At 40.3% G+C, this 20,676-nt stretch overlaps 1 protein-coding gene across 1 annotated transcript in view; it reads left to right on the forward strand.

Moving 5' to 3' along the window:
* The first annotated feature begins 1,491 nt into the window (after nucleotides 1-1,491).
* Nucleotides 1,492-20,676, forward strand: part of Lgsn (lengsin, lens protein with glutamine synthetase domain) — a 29,408-nt gene continuing 10,223 nt past the window's right edge. Inside the window, exons 1-3 of the mRNA XM_048430495.3 lie at nucleotides 1,492-1,731; nucleotides 14,469-14,601; nucleotides 15,269-15,430. Coding sequence (XP_048286452.2) covers nucleotides 1,702-1,731; nucleotides 14,469-14,601; nucleotides 15,269-15,430 — 325 coding nt within the window. The 5' untranslated portion in view covers nucleotides 1,492-1,701. The remainder of the gene's footprint in view (nucleotides 1,732-14,468; nucleotides 14,602-15,268; nucleotides 15,431-20,676) is intronic.

The following is a 20,676-nucleotide window of genomic DNA, read 5'->3' on the forward strand; positions in this document are numbered from 1 at the left end:
TTTAAACTAGGATTTAAGTTTTGAAAAATGGATATAAATGATATTAGGTAATTGATTTGAAATCAAGAGCTCAGGAAAGGCTAGAGAAAAACCGTCATAAGTCCACACTGGGGAGATGTGATTACTAAAATATGATAAAGATGACAAAAAGGATAACAAACTCCCCGGAGAAATAGCACACTGCTCTAAAGACAGGATTTGATTCGCAAGTATCCTCATAAGGAGATATGAGCTTGTGAGATGATTCTGTGAATAAAGCCACCTGCCACCAAGTTCAGGGGGACCTGAGTTCAATCCTGGGACCTGCAGAGTGGATGGAGACATCAGAGTCCCCCAAGCTGTTCTCTGAACACCACATGTGCCCTGTGCCATGAGTATCCCCAGAAGCAAGCAGATAAATATTAAAAAGATTGCCCTAATATGTAGCCCCCTTCAACAGCTGTTTTCTCTGACATAAAGAAGCACTGTAGAATTTTTCACAGACATTTTCCGGTTGAATAATGTTGCCTACTTTGGGTCTTGGGAGAAATAGTTCTTAGAGAAGAGAATTGACAAGAAGCCTGGGTGAAAATGAAACCCTCTGGGTGAGGAGGAGAGAAAGGCAAACGGAGCAAGTCAAACATAGCATAGGAGGTGGGAATGCTTTTCCCGGGGAGATCTGTTAGGGGAGGACATTCAGGACGCTGTTTCCGGTAAACTCCACGATCAAAGTTAGACCTAAAACAAAACCAAGTGCAGAGCTGCAAGCACAGAACAAAGATATTGCCAGCAGGCAAGAGCAGGGCCTTGCGGAGCAAGCAAGAACAGTGGTCCTTGTTCTCATGAAAGGGGGCTTTTAAGTCGTATTCTGGGCGGACTGAATGACAGAGGCTTTGCCAGGCTCAGCAGACCTGGACAGCAGTGCTCAGCCATGGAGACTGTATGCGCATGAGTGCATTTGGTTTGATTCAGAAGACACTTCCTGTGTTTGCTCTAGCAAACCACCCCTATATTTGCAGTTGGAAATATAGATGGAAGGGAGCACTATCCTCTTGAGTCCTACAGAGAAAGCACTCCTCACTGATTCCGCTGGAGTTAGGGCTGCTTCCAGGGTTCCGTGGGGCAGGTAACCTGCTCAGCGAGAACACGAGGGAGGCCTCGGGTGTGTTAGAAAGGCGAAAGAAAGATAGTTGCGGTGACAGAGGGAAGAGCCAGCATAAGCTGGAGGCAGGAAGGTTCCCACAATGGAAAACCAGCGCGTGAAATACAAAGGAGACCGTCTTTGCCTTTGGTACGAATCTAGGTCACTTACAGCCGTGCTTTTCCATTTGAATTTTTGTCTGGGCTTTGGTACCGGAGCTGTCTAAAAAATGTTTCACCATCTGATTACAACAATAGACTGTTCACCCCAGAATACAACTGTTGTATAACACAATCCACTGGGTTGGAACGGGGACAAAAGTCAACCAGCACTATTTTAATCTTTGTGTCCCTTTGTTTGCAGGAATTCAGGCATCCATGGGCATTTGCCATCAGGCGATTCCAGAGCATTTTCCACACAGTGGGATGTTTTATCTTTTATTACCTGCTGGATCCCCCTGGAAAGACTCTCCGCGGGATTGTCATGTGCCGCCTTTGTTGGAGCTCTCCATATAAACGCCCTCCTAAGCCATCGCTGAGGGGAGCGTGATTTCCACAGCCGATTTAACCAAAAGGCGTGCCATGAAGGATGAAGGGGACCTTCCACAGGAGGTAGGACGCTAATAATCAAAATATTATTTGCCAAAATATTGACAGCGAAGGTTGGATGATGGTATAAATTTTCCGAGCATGGCGGAGGGCACTGCGGCTTGCTGTAGGCCTGCTTATGAGAAGTTGGCCAAGTAGCGCCCTTTCTTTTCCACACTCAGTTTCTAACACTTGAACGGCTTGGACTTTTCACCGGGCCAATTTTGCTTGGTTTGAACAATCACTTAAAATGATTTCGTCAGGCACTAGGCTTTAGACGAGTAAGAATGCTGTAATGTTTTATTCAAATTTTGGTTACTGCTGAAGGAATGGTCTCAGCATTTCTCAAACCTCACTCTGACGCAGCCCTCCCGCCTCCCCCCCCCACCCCCGCTTCAAGGAGAAAAAGGAAAAGGACTCTGAGGGCAAGGAATTGCGGGGTCAGGTCTTCAGCACTGTGCCCCCCACATACTTCTTCCCCCACCTCCAGTACTTCAGGAGTCTCCACCCTGTGTGGGCCGCGGAGATTCGTGAACAAAGAGACCAGAGAGAAACCCCAAAGCTTCCAGAGCACGAAGCCTAGGCACAGGCTTAGCCAGCGGGAGCCCCACTTAGCTTGGCAGCTTTCTCTGCCTGACCTGGGCTCTGGGTTCCAGTCACTGAGCAAAGGCTCCACCAGTTCGGATGGGTAGATGGCGAGCGCTGAGAAAACCCTAAGGGTGGGTCCTTCTTCAATCTCAACACTCTCTGCCAGGATCTTCAGTGGCTCAAGCTGCCGTTAGTCTTAGTTTTGGTGCCAGAAAGCCAAATTCTCAGCAGCATTGACCAGAAAAAAATACCAAAAACACATTTTCATTTCTTTGTGTGTCCATACCTTTGCATAAACACATGTCTATTTTTAACTGCTAAAGACAATAATTCAGTTATGTACGTAGTATGCTTTTATTTTATAGACTGGAATGTCTTCTCCTGTAACATTTTTAACGTTTCTGTTGATTAGACCCCATGTTTATAATGGCAATAGCTTGTTATCTGATAGCTCCCTGACGTTGTCTAACGGTCTTAGTTCTTTCCTCAACCTCCCTTACAGAGCCCAGTATCATACATATGTATCACACACTGCACACATATTTACACTTTATACATTCTTTCTTTTAAAAATGTGTAGCCCAGGCTGGCCTTGAACTCGTGATCTTCCCGCCTCTGCTTCCTTCAGCAAATCCTACCGGCGTGCGCCACAACAACTGACTATACATTATTTCTTAACTTTCACCTGCATATATGTTTGTATGCCATATATGTGCCTGGTGTCCTAGGAAACCAGAAGAGGTCTCTGCAACTGGATTTGCAGATGATTGTGAGCCCCCATGTGGGTGCTGAGAATCAAACCTGCCCTCTGGAACAGCAGTCAGGGCTCTTAATCAGCCAGAAGTTTCTCCAGATCCCTTTTCTTGCTTTTTGAAATATATTTGGTGAAAAATTATCTGCTGTCTTTTGTTCATCCATCAAACCTTTACTTCACTTTCCTTTCTTTTTTAAATCTATCTATATATATATATACATACACACAATATATATACACTATATATACACTATATATACACTATATATACACATATTATATATATATAGTCATAGTTATAGAAATCTTGATTTCTTTGGTAAGTTTCACTTCACTTATACAGTTTTAAAAACAGCAAAGGTATAGGGAATTAGTTGAATTTCTTGCTGTCATTATTACTTTCCTTCCTTTGCCATTTGCCTTCATCTTATGAGAAATCACAAGAGTGTTCAGACTTTGAGAAGTTCTTCTTTTCCTTTGTTGAAGTTGATATTTAGGTACAGTGAGCTGGCATAGAATTTTCTGTTGGAGATTTTATTTGCTTTATTCTCAAAGATGCCGTGGTCTGATCACCAGCTTGTTGGCAGAACTAATCATGGCCGTCAAGTTTCTGTAGACCAATATGTAGGTTGAAGAGAGCTGCTTTAATGATATTGAGAATTAGTAAATAAAATTGGGTAAGAATTCCAAAGGGGGTATTACGTGGTTTATCAGTTAAATGAAGAAATTAGCAGTTGTGAGTTTTATGAGTAGGTCACAAAGCAAACAATAGATGGTAACCTGTTCAAATAGTGCTCCTTGATTAATATAGTGAGTGATTCCACTACTGGGTTTTACAGTCAAATATGGCATCGGTGTAGAAGGGATGAACACAGTCCTGTGTTCATCACGGCTATCTTAGTTACCTTTCTGTTGCCACAACAAAAACCACCACCAAGACAGCTCACAAGAGAAAGTGTTTAATTTGGGGACTCATGACTCTAGACTGTTAGATTCCATGACCACCACGGTAGGGAGCGTGGTAACAGACAGGCAGGCATTATGTTGATGCAGTAGCTGAGAGTAGCTGAGATCAGCAGACACAAGGCAGAAAGAATGAAAGGAGAGGGAGAGAAAGAGAGAGAGAGACAGAGAGAGAGAGAGAGAGAGAGAGAGAATGGTAACGGAATGGCCTGTTCTTTTGAAACCTCAAAGCCCACCTGAGTGACACACTTCCTCCAGCAAAGACCACACCTTTAATCCTCCCCAAACAGTTCCACAAACTGTGGTCCAGACATCTAAGTATAAGAGCCTATGGGGGCCATTCTCATACAGACTACCACAGTGGTGCTATTATTATTGTTTATATGACTCGTAATGCGGCATGTTAATCAGAGCCCAAATATGGAATCAACCTAAGAATTATCGAGTATGTGTACAAAGAAAATGTATATATACATATAACCCATATATGGATAATGTATATTTACATATGTATATATGTGACTATAAATAAAATGTACACACACGCACACACATACACATGAAATACCACTTAACCTTAAAGAAAAGGAAATCATGTCACTTGTTACAACAAGGATAAACCTGCAGGATATTATAATAAATGTAAGAAGTCAAGTACAGAAAGACAAATAATATTTATATATGAGATTAAAATTTTGAAATTACATGAATAGGGATTGAAATGGTAGATACCAGAGTTTGGGATGTAAAGGAACTCAGGAATAAGCATTAGAAGACACAACTACTCAGATAGACAAGAGGGATAAGTTCAAGAGGCCTATTGTACACTGTGATGGCTATAGTTAATAAAAATAATTGTGTGTTTGAAGACTAATAACAGGGTAGATTTTTAAGTGGTCTAAAAACAAAGTGTGTATTAGATAATACTTGTGTTAAATGACTTGATTTAGACATTTTCCAGTGTATGTACAGATCAAAGGATTATGTTGTAGATGGTGACAACATACAATTTTACTTGTTATGTTAAATTCATAAGAAGACTTGAACATAATCTTTTGTAATGCATTCCTTCCAAATAAACACATTAATAATCCTTGAGTAGTGTTGTCATCAGGGAATACAGGTTCTTAGTCTTATAGATAATTTACTTTCAATAATTCAATTATTTTAATTGAAAAGCAGACTCAGAAGGAGACTTGGGTACAAATTTTATTGGAGTTTGAGTGAAAATGACAGAGAGAACATTGAACAGTAAGGTGGAGATCTGCCAGGGGTGGGGAGATGGCTGAAAGGAGGAAAAAATGGTGATGTTTTCTGAGTTAGAGGTTAAGAAAGCAAATAGGCTTAGAAATCCAGCCTGTGGGCAGGCACATGGGGAGAATGGAGATCAGCAAAACTGAGACACTTAGGGTCAGGGCAAGCAGGCTGATGATCAGGGCTGATGTCAGAGAAAGGGAGATAGGCAGAAAGTAAAGTATTTCAAGCCGACCAGTCTTAACTAGCTACCTCACATAGCTATCCACCTACAGTATTAGTGTTTAGACGTGGCCAGAACTGTTCACATTCCTCAGCTGGATAACTGGCTAGCCAATAAGGTCCTAGGAAAGAATGAAATATGGACACAAGGAAGGATAAAGCTAGTTGGAACAGATGGAGATGGGGTTTACATAGTAAAGGACCTGATGGAGAAGCTGGAAAAACGGATGAAGCTGGATTGTCCCAGGCCTCAGAGAACAATAATCTGAATTTTTCTAAAAGTGGTGGAGATGTTGGAGAATGATGGATGAAGCCTCAGCAAAGCAGGAGTGAGATTATCATTGTGATTTATGGAGGTTCAGCAGTAGCAGTCATAGGAGAGGGCAATGTTGGCTGCAGAGACAGGGAGGAGAGACTGTGGGGACTCAGGTGACAAAGGATGAGTAACAGGATCACTTTTTCTTTAGTAATTTTGTTATATTACTACTACTACTACTACTATTGATGGGGTCGCACTAAGCTGTATAGGCTGACCTGGGATTCACTATGTAGATCAGGCTAGCTTCCAATTCACGAGTTCCACCCACCTCTGCCTCCCCAGTGCTGGGATGAAAGTCACATATCACCACCAAGTCTAGCAGAAGCACTTGTTTCTAAATAGCAAGCTCACTGAAAAGAATCTCCATGATTCAGTAACTCTTTGTGTTTTGCTCTAGGCTGCTCTCAAGATTCCACTGGGAGATTGTCACTGGACTTACTCACTCTCCATGGGGAGGTTATTAGACCAAGTCAGTAGAGTAGGAATCTTGGGTCAATAACACACATTTAGATCATCTGATGTAATAGTGTATGGTGTGTTCCTGCCAATATGTCTTCAGGCAATATTTTCACTATTTTCCTTTCTTTTCGTTTTCCTTGAGTAACACATTTTCAGGTGACTAGAGGCATATCTTTTTCTTTTCTCTGTGACATATTCTTATAACTTTGATGACTATTGATTTCTGAGTCCAGTATTTGTAGCAGAGGTTACAACTTGCTGACAGTCATTTTTTTTAAACTTGCTTTTCTTTTCATGAACTCACCATCAGTATAATTAGAGTGCTTGGTAAATGCTTTGATGATTTTTTATCTCACACCATGATGGTTACACAGGGGACTTAAAGAAGGATTTTTAGAGTATTGGCATTAAAAATGTAACCATTAAAGAAAATTAGAAGTAGATGAACAAAACCAGTGATATTTAGAACCTAAATAACACTGGTTACTATATTGGAAGGGAGACTTTTAGGTTCAATTAGGGTTTGAATTTAATGCTTGACAGAATTTCTTTAGGTTAAGGCTCTTTAATTTGATCAAGGCAGCAAGCTGAAACTCACAATGGCAGACTTAAATTAAGCCACAGAAATGAGGTTCAAAAGGGACACCGTGATGAGTAAAATAAGGCCCATATAAATGACTTGTGATACAGAGTGTTCTTCATGGATATTGGAGACAAGGAAATGACTGATGGACCAGATCAGAGAGACTTCAGAAGTGGGAAAGGCTGCTCTTCTGGGAATGTCCAAGATCAAATCAACCTGTTGTGAAATTTTGAGACTATCTGAATTTAGATGAATTAGAATTTTCTATTTGTGCCAATTAATCAACACAATTTCATTCCTGTGCTTATGTTCAGCCATTGCAATCTGGTTTTCCTCATACTTTATTGTCAGCTCAAATGAGCTTAGTTTTATACAAGCTTAGTCTAGGTTCTCTTGTTGTGTAATGACTGAACTAATAAAATACTATATCTGCTCATCTCATGTTTTGATGATAGAGATTGAACCTAGGGCCCCTTTTATGATTGAAAAAAATGTTCCACCATTGGGATATGTCTTTCGTCCCCATTTACTTAATGACAAAATTACTTTAGAGTCCATACAAGAGTATGCTGGCCATGTTAATCCCACTGAGAATCCTGACATTGCTTTTAATGCCCTCACTTTTCTGAGAGGATCTGTTGGCTTATTGTGTTGAGATGCTCAGATAGGACACTGAAGGCCATTCTGAGGTTGGCCCCTGAGGTAATACAGAATGAAGCACTTTTCTAAGGAAGAGCCTTGGAGACACACAATATCTGGGTAATGATAACCATGGCCACCATCTCTTCAACAGTTAATGTACACCAGTCACTGGTGGTTTAACACAATGGCACAATCAGTGAAAACTGTGTAGTTAACTAATTGATCAGAGGAACATACTTCTAAATGGACTGGGCTGAGAACAGCTGAGATGGCTCCCCTCTTAGGAAAATAAAGCAAAGTTGAAAATCTTTCTCAATTGTTCTTCTGGTCCCCTGGGGCTTTTGGGAACTCCCAATCACTCATTGACTAGAGTAACTTTGTAGAAGACTCTCTAGTATCTAGTTCTAGCTTCTCAGCATCCTGGACTCCCACAGTGAAGATTTGTATTCTCATCAACAAAGTTAATTTACTTTCAGTTAAATATTCTACTAGTTGGGTCCACATCTTGGTATCAACATTTAAAAGGTAAGAGACTTGGGCTAATCTCATCTTTCTTTGAACTGGCATATAGTTGGTATATGTTCTTCCTTTTTAAAAATTTTATTTTTATTTAGGTGTATGTGTATAAAATATATATGTGTGCACACATGTGTGTTTTGATGCCTGTGCAGAGCAGGAGTGAGTGTCAAATTAGTTGAAACTGGAGCTACATGTGATTGTGAGCCACCTGAAGTGGGTACTAAATATTTAACTCAAGTCCTCTTAAAAGACAGTAAACACCTTTTTTTTTGTTTCTCTTTTAAAAATAAATAAATAAATAAATAAATAAATAAATAAATAAATAATTTTACATCCCAACTGCTTTTTCTCCTCTCTCTTCTCCTATTTTCTTCCCCCATCTCCTTGCTGCCCCCTTCATCCACTCCTCCTTTTCTGTTTTTGTTCAGACAGGCGCAGGCCTATTATGGGTATCAGCAAAGCGTGGTGTATCAAGTTGCTATAAGACTAAGCACCTTCTTTGTATTTAGGCTGGGCAAGGCAACCCAGTGTGAGAAATAGGTTCCCAGGAGTCTTTCAAAGCGTTAGGGGCAGTTCTTGGGCTCATCATTAGGAGTCCCATAAATAGACCAAGCCACACAACTGTCACATATATGTAGAGGACTTTAGTTGGTCCCATGCAAGCTCTTTGGTATGATGGTTCAGATTTTGTGAGTTCCTGTGAGCCTGGTTAGTTATTTATGTGGGGTTTCTTGTGATGTCTTTGACCTCTCTGGCTCCTACAATTCTTCCTTTCTCTTTTCAGCAGGATTCCCTGAGCTCAGCCTAATTAGCTGTGAGTGTCTGTGCCTATTTCCATCAGTAGTTGGATGACGGCTCTTTGATGACAATTGGGATGGTTACCAATATGATCACAGAAGATGGTCAGTTCGGGATAGGAATCCACAATTGCTAGGAGTCTTAGCTGAGGTCATTCCTGTAGATGTATGGGAGGTTCCTTCGCATCTGTTTTCTACCTGACCCTGAATATCCCCCCATTCCTTTCAATTCTCTCCCTTCACATCCCTCTTCCAACCAGATCCCTCAAGTTGCCATGTCCACCTGTCCCCAGACCACCCAGGAAATCTTTTCTATATTCCCATCGCAGGGAGGTCCATTTGTCTCACTTGGGCCCTCCTTGTTACCTACCCTCTCTGGTCTGTGGATTATAGCATGGTTATCCTTTACTTTATAGTTAATATCCACTTATGAGTGAGTACATACCATGTTTGTCTTTCTGAGTCTGGGTTATCTCACTCAGAATGATTATTTTTTTCTTCTATCTAATACTTTCTAATTTCCTGATGTCAATTTTAAATTTTTTAATTGATTTTATTGAACTCTACATTTTTCTCTGCTCTCCTCCTTACCTCTCTCCTCCCCTTTAACCCCTTCCCAAGGTTCCCATGCTCTCAATTTACTCAAGAGATTGTCTTTTTCTACTTCCAATGGAGATTAGATCCATATATGTCTCTCTTATGGGTCTCATTGTTGTCTAGGTTCTCTGTGATTGTGATTTGAGGGCTGTTTTTCTTTGTTTTATGTTTTAAAACCACTTATGAATGAGTACATGTGATAACTGTCTTTCTGGGTCTGGGTTACCTCACTCAATATCATGTTTTCTAGATCCATTCATTTGCCTGAAAGTTTCAAGATGTCACTATATTTTTCTGCTGTGTGGTACTCCATTCTTCAGTTGAGGGGCAGTTAGGTTGTTTCCAGGTTCTGGCTATGATAAACAATGTTACTGAGCTGAGCACAAGTCCTTGTCGCACGATTGAACATCTTTGGGTATATGCCTAAAAGTGGTATTATTGGGTCTTGAGGAGGGTTGTCTCCTAATTTTCTGAGAAATCGCCATACTAATATCCAAAGGGACTGTAGGGGCTGCACCAGCTTGCACTCCCACCAGCAATGCAGAAGTATTCCCTTTTCCCCACAATCTCTCCAGCATAAGTTGTCATCAGTGTTTTTGATCTTGGCCATTCTTTCAGGTGTAAGATGGAATTTCAGAGTTGTTTTTATGTGCATTTCTCTGATGACTAAGGATGTTGAACATTTCCTTAAGTGTCTTTCAGCCATTTTAGATTCCTCTGTTGAAAGTTATCTGTTGAGGTTTGTACTTCATTTTTTTTTTTACTGCATTATTTGTTCTTTTGATGACCAATTTCTTGAGTTCTTTGCATATTTTGGAGATAAGTCCTCTGATGTGGGGTTGGTGAAGATCTTTTCCCATTCTGATGTCATTGTTTTTAACAGCTGAATAATACTACATTGTGACAATATACCTCATTTTTCTTTATGCATTCTTCAATTGAGGGGCATATAGGTTGTCTCCAGGCTCTGGCTATTTTGAATAATGCTGCTATGAACATAGTTGAGTAAATGTCCTTGTGGTATGATTGAGCATCCTTTGCATACATACCCAAGAATGGTATAGCTGGGTCTTGTGGAATAATGATTTCCAGTTTTCTGGGAAACCTCCATATTTATTTCCAAAGTGACTATATAAGTTTACACTCCCATCAGCAACGGAGGGGTGTTTCTTCTTCCTCTACATCTTCTCCAGCAGAAGTTGTAATTTGTGTTTTTGATCTTAGCCGTTTTGACAGGTGTAAGACAGAATCTCAGAGTTGTTTAGATTTACATTTTCCTGATGGCTAAGGATGTCAAACATTTTTTATGTGTTTCTCTGCCATTTGAGATTCTTTTATTGAGAATTATGTTTAGCTATGCACCCCATTTTTAATTGTTTTTTTCGATGTCTAGTTTCTTGAGTTCTCCTAATTGCTGAACCAACTCCTCCAGCCCTGTAATGTGTTCCTAAACTATTACCACTCATGCGTTTATGAGGTATTTGAGTCTTGCTTGTCCTTCAGTGTCACACTAAGTAAAGTTTCTGGGAGAGAGAGAGAGAGAGAGAGAGAGAGAGAGAGAGAGAGAGACAGGGCTACCACCATCCAGTTGTAACCAGAAGCCCAGTAGTCACACATTCTCCAGTTGTGAGAGAGTTGAGAAACTTTTCTTCTTCCTCCCTTGTCTTTCATGTTAAATTAATTCCCAACATTTAGAAATCATGAAAATTATAATGGAAATAAATCCATGTTTTTCTGCAAAATGGGGGGGGAGAAGAGATGGGGAAGGAAGTAGGGGTGAATATGAGCACGGTACAAAGCTATATATACATTAAAGCATCAGGACAAAACTGAGTGTTTTCTATACTAGATAAAAATACTAACTGAACTCTTGTTTTTGGAATGCTTTGGCAATGTGTAGGATTGACAGTTCTGGGACAATACTTTGACAGGCACTGGGCAGACAGAGCCAGTGTCAGCTCCTTCCTAGAGGGAGCATCTGCCTTTGTTCAGTCCCGGTCCACTGGTTCTGTCTGTTATCACGGCGTTAGAGTTTGCTGTCCCTGACCTACGGTGACCTAAGAATACCTCATTATACATATTATAAAGGACTTCAACTGCTCTATGAAAACATTTTAATGCCTGAACTGCACTGCAAGAGTCTTTGTGAATCATATTTTATTTTTACATCTTTGATTTTGCCTTATCCATAGCAGGCTGAGTCGCTGCTCTTCAGAGCTTCTGGTGACAAGAATTAAGAAGGTTTCAATTGTTACATGGGAAACAATACTTTAAACTACTACTGAAGGAGTCTATATAATAAATAAATAAAGCATTTTTATGAATTCAATAGGTAATATTATGCAATAGAGATGGAATTTGATTTAGTTCATATGTTTGACTGTGACATTGAGGAAAGCACCCCAAAGAGAGTGGCTTAGGTTTGAATTCTTACTTGTCTATCACAATGACCTTGAGAAAAAACATCACCTAATCCTTGTGTTCTTGTGATAAAGATAATAACTGATGTTCTCCTGGTCATATTGTAAGGACTATGTATTGGTAAGTTTTTTTTTTCACCAAGTCATCATTCGTACTGTAGCTGAGTACAAATCCAAGATTAAGAATAAAAATATTGTACTGTAGTGAGACAGCCTGGGGGTCTAGTACATTTGTTTCAGCTATTATGGCAATGGTCAATCTACCTAGCATAGAAGAGAAAATTTAAAAGAGAGAATGGAGTGTATTTTTTATTAGGACCAATTCCCCCCCTTTAAAAAGAGAAGCTTCTTAAGTATGATCCCACACTTCAGTGTTTGGGATTTGGACTCTTACTGCTGAATTCCTCAAGTTGGGACCTCATTAATTATTCCTGCTTTTGTCACAAAACTTCCCTCTTGGTCGGCTCATGCAAGGGCGAGAATTGGTTGGAGCCTTTGACATGGAAAAAGAACGGAACTGGAAAAACAAGAATACTTTCATGAGAATGTCACCTTCCATGGACTATTGTGGCCTTGAACATTTTTAAACCGGAGAATCCTTATCTCAAGGATTATGCCCGGAAATTTGTACGACAATATGTATAACTTAACACGCTGTGACACTGGTGTGTTTATTCAGTTAACATCGGAGTTTGGAGCTGGAGGTGTCTTAACCTTTGTCTTGCATAATTCCTTCAATCTATAAATTGAGAGAATTTCTGAGAAGCTCAGACTAAGACAAATGTCAGCCAGATCAAAATCCAGCGATACAGGCACATTTTTAAAAACAGCACTTCTGTAAATATCTGAGATATGTTCATGTGAAGACATTCAGAAATAGAATAGTATATCTCTAGCTATGCAATTTTGGAAATAAGTGCATGCCCAATATTACTGCTTGATCTTATCAAAAACATACTAGGAAATTTATGGTAATATTTAAATAACATCCTTAAGTATTAGGAAAAATAAATTATCCTAATACGTCCTATACAATCAAATATAAGACTATCTGAAGTGAAAAGACTACAGTTTTCTGATGTCATAAAATTACAAGAAAACACAATCTATAAAGCTCATTTCTTTGTATGCTAACCTAAAAATTAATAAAGTAAAAAGACTGCTTCATGAAGTATACCTCACCCGATAACAATAATCATAATGCATCATAGTTACATCCCACCAGAGAAAATTCCTCTTTTGTTTTCAGAGACTGAATTGGTTTTATGATAAATTGGTACAGCTCTGCGTGCAACTGCTCTGGATATGTATGCATACGACGTTCCCCCAGATATGAGCCCTTCCGAACCTGCTCTCTAAAGAGACAATGGCTCAAAACGTTTAGAATAGTCGTTGCTTTGACTTTGTCGCTTTCCTTGCCCTTCAAGCCAAACACACACACACACACACACACACACACACACACACACACACACACACATCCTAAAACAAAACACTAGATTAAAATTCCCTTTTCAGTGGCCACTTTTGTATTCCATGCCTGAAGGGGTGATTGTTTCTTCTGCCAGCAATGGGGTACCCTCCCCAACCTTGCCCACTGCCTAACTCCCTGCCTGAAAATTCTTGATAACAGTGATAAGTAGATTATTTTGGCTATTTTCCTTTTGATGTATTTTAGGTTTTTATCCAGCTTTGAAGTAACATAAGTGAGACTTTCTAACACATTTAAAATCAGTCCCAAGAGCAGAGGAACAGAAGCCAAGAGGGGCAGCAGTGGGGTGCACCTGGACAAGGTGCATTATGTACATGTATGAGAATGTCATGGTGGCACCTGGACAAGGTGTATCATGTACATGTATGAGAATGTCACGGTAGCATGTGGACAAAGTATATTATGTTCATGTATGAGAATGTCACGGTGGCACCTGGACAAGGTGCATTATGTACATGTATGAGAATGTCACGGTGGCACCTGGACAAGGTGCATTATGTACATGTATGAGAATGTCACGGTGGCACCTGGACAAGGTGCATTATGTATATGTATGAGAATGTCACGGTGGCACCTGGACAAGGTGCATTATGTACATGTATGAGAATGTCACGGTGAAGCTCACTTGCATGCTCTAATGAAAAACGTTTAAAAATTCAAGTTTCAAAAAAGGCCTAAGTGAATGAAACTCCTTTTTAAATCAAAGTAAACAGTGGTGCCAGGAGGCTGAGGGAGGGTGTGAGAGGCTGAGGGAAAGGAGGAGAATCCAAAGATTTCAGGTCCTGTTCTTTTGGCAAAAAACAAAGATTGGAAAACATAGAGTTAATAAGTATAAGATTTTTTTTTAAAAAAAAGAAATAGATTTTTTAACCAGCTATTAAGGACTAAGCAATTGAAAACATTCTGAAGTATAAATAAGACACACTGAATAGTTAGACAAGAGCCTAACTTATTTAACGATTTTTAGAGGCAATAGAGCCAATTCAGTTCCTTTGAGTCACTGGAAGGGATAAGGAAGTGACAGTTTACTTCCTCTAAAGATTGTCTTGTGCTCAATTTAAACCCAACTGTCCAACTGGCACACACCTTTGACATGTGGTTCAGCTGTTTGCAAGGAATGCTATGTGGGTCTTTATCTACTAATTACAACAGGACACAGCAAAAGATGAAGGTACTGAAGCTGAAGGCAGCAGGATGAACAAGTTGAGAAGGACAAGGAAAAGAGTCACCAAGCCACATCTTTGTTCAGCGGATGGGGGAGAAACCACCATGGCCAATTCCAATGGTATGTGGCTACTGTGACCTTCCATGAGTGGTGTGGCCAGTTTCTGTTTCATGTTCATTTCTATAAAACATTTCTCGTCTTCTAGGGAAGCAAAAGGACAGAAAGATGCAAAGTATTGCTACATGAAGGATGGCAAATATAACTTATACCAACTGCATAGAAATAGCCAATCAAAGTATTTAGAATCCAAGAGAGGGGTGTAGGGTGGGAGATGCAAAGCAGAGGGGGAGAGAAGCTTTCTTCTGCACTGAGAAGGAATGTGAAGATTATGGCTAAGGACCTGCGAGACTGCAGGAAAGGTCAGGAGAGTTTCTTTCCACAGGTTGAGATTCCAACAATACTCTAATAGATCTAAAATAGTGTTAAATGGAGCTCAGTATAAATAAGGTCGCTCCTGGTGTTCCAAAGAAGAGACAAAAGGAATTGTCAGCCCATGTAACAATAAAAAGCAGACTTTAACAGGTTTTATTTTTGTTTCAATTTTTTTTTTAATTGCAGACCTTATGCTTCCTTACAGTCTGCATCTAGGACAGACCGCACCTAGGGTCCTTGTCTGGCATGTCACTGTGTAGGAAATGGTATCCTTTCTATCATTTCTTTCCAAGCTGGGTTAAAAACAGTTGAAAACAATTCTAACATGTTTTGACATTTCCCATTATCACCATAGAAAGGTCTGGAAACCAAACATCAGATCTCAGCAAACCTGGCTCTTCTGAGTCTTGTTCCTCCCACAATGACAAAGATGCCCCGGATCAGATGCCAGTGGTAAAACCATCACTTGCCAGCAACTCAGCCAGTGTTCGTGATGCCGAGTTCAACACCAATGCTGGTAAGCTGTTACCTGGAAGGATTCTGGAGGGAACAGGGAAAGATTTGTGGCCACAGTTTCCAAGTCTAACTTTGCAGTCGAGACGATGTGCTGATGTTGAAAATGCCAGCCTCAGAGTCAGGACAAGAGGATTTCTTTTTTTAAAATTTTATTTTATTTTTTAAAGAAAACAATCTTTTTTCATTTTACATACCAATCCCAGTTCTCACTTCCTCCCCTTCTCCTAGTCTCTCCACTTACCCACCTCTCCTTTCATCCATTCCTCAGAGAGGGTAAGGCACATTGCTTTGGGGGAAGGTCCAAGGCCCTCCATACTATATCTAGGCAGAGCAACGTATCCATCCAAAGAGAACAGGTTCCAAGAAAGCCAGTACATGCAGTAGAGATAAATCCTGGTGCCACTGCCAGTGGCCCTGTCATCTGTCCCAGCCATACAACTGTCACCCACATTCAGAGGGACTACTTTAGACTTATACACTGTTTCCTTCCCTGTCCAAATGGAGTTGGTGAGCTCCCATTAGCTCAGTTAGACTGTTTCATTGGGTATACCCATCATGATCTTGACCTCTTTGCTCATATTCTCACCCCTCCCACTCTTCAGTTGGACTTTGGGAGCTTAGTCCAGTGCTCTGATGCTGGTCTCTGCCTCTGTTTCTTTCCATTAGTTGCTGGATGAAGGTTCTATGGTGATATTTAAGATTTTCATCAGTCTGACTACAGAGCAAGGCCCGTTCGGGCACCCTCTCCTCTATTGTTTAGGGTCTTAGCTGGGGTCATCCTTGTGGATTCCTGGGAATTTCTCTAGTGCCAGGTTTCTTGCTAGCCCCATGACGGCTCCCTCAACCAAAATATCTCTTTCCTTGCTCTCCATCTCTGTTCTTCCTCCATATCTACTATCCTGCTCCCTCAAGTTCTTCTCCTCCCTCCCGTTCTCCCCTCCTCTTCCCCTTCCGTCCTCCCTACTCCTTCACCCCCATGTTCCCAATTTTGTCAGGCAATCTTGTCTGTTTCCTCCTTCCAGGTGAATCTATGTATGTTTGTCTTAGGGTTCACCTTGTTACTTAGCTTCTTTAAGATCATGAACTATAGGCTCAATAGCCTTTGCTTTACAGATAGTATCCACTTATGAGTGAGTACATACCATGTTCATCTTTCTGGGTCTGGGTTACCTCTCTCCGAATTTTTTTTTCTAGTTTCAATCATTTGCATGCAAATTTCAAGATGTCATTGTTTTCTACTGCTGAAAAATCCAACACCCCTTTATGATAAAGGTCTTGGAGAAATCAGGGATACAAGGAACATATCTAAGCATAATAAAAACAATATGCGGTAAGCTGACAGTCAACATCAAATTAAATGGAGAGAAATTCAAAGCGATCCCACTAAAATCAGAAACAAGACAAGCCTGTTCACTCTCTCCATATCTGTTCAACATAGTTCTTGAAGTTCTGGCTAGAGCAATAAGACAGCAAAGGAAATCAAGGGGATTCAAATTGGAAAGGAAGAAATCAAACTTTCATTATTTGCAAATGATATGATAGCTTATATGTGACCCCAAAAACTCTACCAGGGAACTTCTACAGCTGATAAATACCTTCAGTAATGTGACAGGATACAAGACAAGAGAATTTCTACATCTGTGTTTATAAAGCTCTCTGCAGCTTCATTACCCTTTATGCTATGGATCTAGAAAATTAGGGGTCTGTCATGGGAGAGCACGCAAGTCTTCATTAAACTTGAAATTCTGTCATTCAAAGTCTCTGAGTTTCTGGATAATTATTCTGGTGCATGAGTGTGTTGTTTAGCAGCCTCTTGGATGAAAGAGATAGAAACTGATTAAAAAGAGGTATTTATTATATGAGAAAACCTCTAAAGAAAAGGTTAAAGAAATAGGATTTGGAAAAGTAGGAATACAATGGGGTATGAAGTTAGAGAAATGGGGTGTAACACATTGTTCTCACTTCTGATGACAATTACCAGTGGTAGAGTTTTTCATGATTAATTTTAGGTTCTCTAAGAGCACAGATAGAAGCCATGAAAACTGTTATATTCACAGCCACTTTTTCTTATAACATAAAAACTTTTATAACACAAAGGACTGAAACCATCTGTGAGATAAACTCTAGGTACTAAACATGGCTATGGTTTGTTCTCTCCTAGCGGAAGCAGACACAACACCATCACTGGTCAATGTGTTTGGCTGACTAGGTAAATTCATTTTAGTATAAATATCCAGGGACTTTACTGGAACATGGTGTACCTACCATGTGACTGAACTCTGTTTCCAGTCCTTCTGAGGGTTATTTTGGGCTATGTACAAAGTCATCATCACAAATGACACTGTTTGACTTCCTGGCATGAAACACAAACAACTTATAGATAAATACATAAATTAACGATAGGTGAATCCTTCTACAAACTGTGGAGTGAGGTGAACTTCCAGGGGACAAGCACACAGACTGCTCTTCACCCTTCCCTCCTCCCTTTCTTTATTGCACACAGGACCCAAGAGGAAATGAGCAAGATGAGAGTCCATCTGTATTAGTTACCCTTTATTCACATCACTCATGATTACAAACAGCATTATAAAAATCACAGATTCACATCCAATTTCACTGAAGATGTGGAGAGAACCCAGGTCCTTGTTAGGTTGCTTCCCTGTAAAATGGGGTTCCTTCCTCTCAGAAGTGTTTCTCTGGCTTTACCTCTGAGGGAGCAGCAATGCCCTGGATGCTTCTTCTGTTTGGAATTGGTCTGAATTTCCCTTTGTTCTCACGTCCAATTTACCGTCTAATTTACCTCCAGCTGGAGAAAGTTCTCAAGCTTCTAACAGCTTGCCTTGATAACGCTAAATATACTTCCCCGTTTTAAGGACAACAACTCTTTGTCACCCAATTCTCAACCCTCATGTTCTCTGTGCCTTGTTTTGTGCACTCTAGGGAGCGAGGAAAATTCAGTTTGCCATCATGGCATACTAGGAACAAACAATATCAATGACAGAGTGGAGGGCTGGGGTAAGAACATGAGGTGTGCAACAAATTATAGCTCATCAGCTAGATTCATCTTAATGGATGCTTTTTTGCAAATACGTGTTGCATGTGGCTACTTTTGACTAAAATGAGAGTTTGGTAGCTCTTTGTTGCCCCATGAGGTAGAAGATGGTTGTGTCACTCAGGCTATCTCAGGGCTCCAGCCAGTGGTGAAGTGTTCAAGCATTGCCAGATCTTGTTTAAGGAAAGTTTAAACTCAACATTTTATTACATAAAATTTCAAAATAAGTAAATATTTCCAATAGATTCAAATAGGGTTCTAAACATTGGGAAGATGTTTAGAAGCATGGTGGCCATGTTGCCTCTATGATGCATGTTTTATATGTTTTTGCATATTTTGATTTTTATGCTCTAGGTTCAGACAGAGAAATAAAGATGGAATTTAGCCATTTTAATCTTAAACCGAAACCCACTCCCTCTGTCCATAGCTGTGACTAGGAGGGTGGGCACCATTATTGGACAGGATGGATTCAGCTTTTACAGCCTAGAGTTCCAAACAAACCACCAATATATCACATAAAGATAAATGTGAAAACCATTCCCTCAGATAAGTACAAGCAATTTTGGTAAGTCGTTTTTCAACTGCTTTGAGATTTTTTCCAAAAATAACTCAGGTTTTAAAGACTAGCCTCTTCACTCCCATTTTATTTTGCCCTTTATTTATTTGCTCACCTTTCTGTGACTTGCACCTGGTTAGCGTGCTACCAGGACTCTGCAGCACTGTTTGTGGCTGACATTGTGCCTGAAGGATGGGGCTTCATCACCCTAACTAGGTATTCTCATGGCGGTCATGCACATGACTTCCACATGACTGAAGGCCCACGGGCTCCAGATAGGGTGGGCAGAATCCCAGGAACAAGCTGCCCACGTTACAGAGTGCATTTTATAGGCGTTGGCCCCCATTTCTGAATTTGTATTTATGTTTTGTTTAAATAAATAGTAATTATAACATTAGTGTGTGTTATATGATATGTGTGTCCACGTAAGTTCGCGGAACACATGTGGAGGTCAAAGGACAGCTTTTGGGAGTCGGTTCTCTCCTTCCATCCTGGGGTAGAGGGATCAAACTCACATCATGCTATACTGCAAGCGTCTTTACCCACCAAGCCAACCCCAAATCTGGTATTTCTGGAAGCCCACATTCCTGTTCAATCCATCTCTTATAAGCCATGGTAGCTTTCTTGGGAAGTGAATATACCCTCATCATCTCAGAATGCAGATGACACTTCTCCAAGGCCTTTGAGACACTCTTGAGCACTGAGGTTTCCTTTCATTCATTTTATTTTTCTATTTCTCCTCTAAACAAAGCACCAAAACTTCCTCTATAAAAGCGCATTGATGTAATTTATTAGTCCTCTGAGGGGATAGGATAGGAGAACACCTTCCAGAAATCACACTGGAAGAAAAACAAATGAGCCCCTGAACTGGTAATTATCTGCCTGCTATTCATCATGTACAGCTGAGAAAGACTGACCGAAAGGCTTAATTGGGAGTAACAAATATGATTTATTAGAAGGGAAGAAATTCAGACTATGATGCAGCAAGATGAGTTGTTGCTTTGAAAATGAAATTAGGTTAGATCAGGCTCTCCTATTTTGTGAAAGAAGTGACCTTTTAAATGAAAAAAATTTTTACTAACGCTATACATTCTAAAATATATGATGTCAGTTTTTACTTAATCATTATACAAGGTTGTATCATGCAGGATATACTTATTAATTTATTCATTCACGCACATGCTCAGTCACTGAAGGCGTGTTTACTCAATGCCTGTTGTGGCTGATATCTCTGTAGGGACTGAAGCTGTGGCAGCAGGCAGAACTAAGTCCCGCTCTCGTGGGGTGATATGCAAAAGGATGACAGCTGGCTAGCAACAGGTGACTCTGAAACACGGCAAGCGCATGACAAGACAGGCGCTAAAGAATATGGAAGGGGGATAATACAGTTAGCTGGAATATACCTCTCTACAATTCTCATAGGTCTAACCCTCAGCACCTTAGACTGCGTTTGAAGTCAAGATCTTTAAACGGGCAATTGAGGTAAAATGTACCCAGTGTCACTGCCGTACTCATAAGGAAATATTAAGACATGGACTTGAACAGAGATCACTGGGAGATTTTGAAGACGATCATCAACTCAAGGTCACAGAGAGAAGCCTCCGAAGAAACATCCCCCAAATATCTTTGATCTGGGACT

Source organism: Myodes glareolus, chromosome 18, assembly GCF_982192425.1.
Source record: "Myodes glareolus chromosome 18, mMyoGla1.1, whole genome shotgun sequence".
NCBI classification, from domain to species: Eukaryota; Metazoa; Chordata; class Mammalia; order Rodentia; family Cricetidae; genus Myodes; species Myodes glareolus.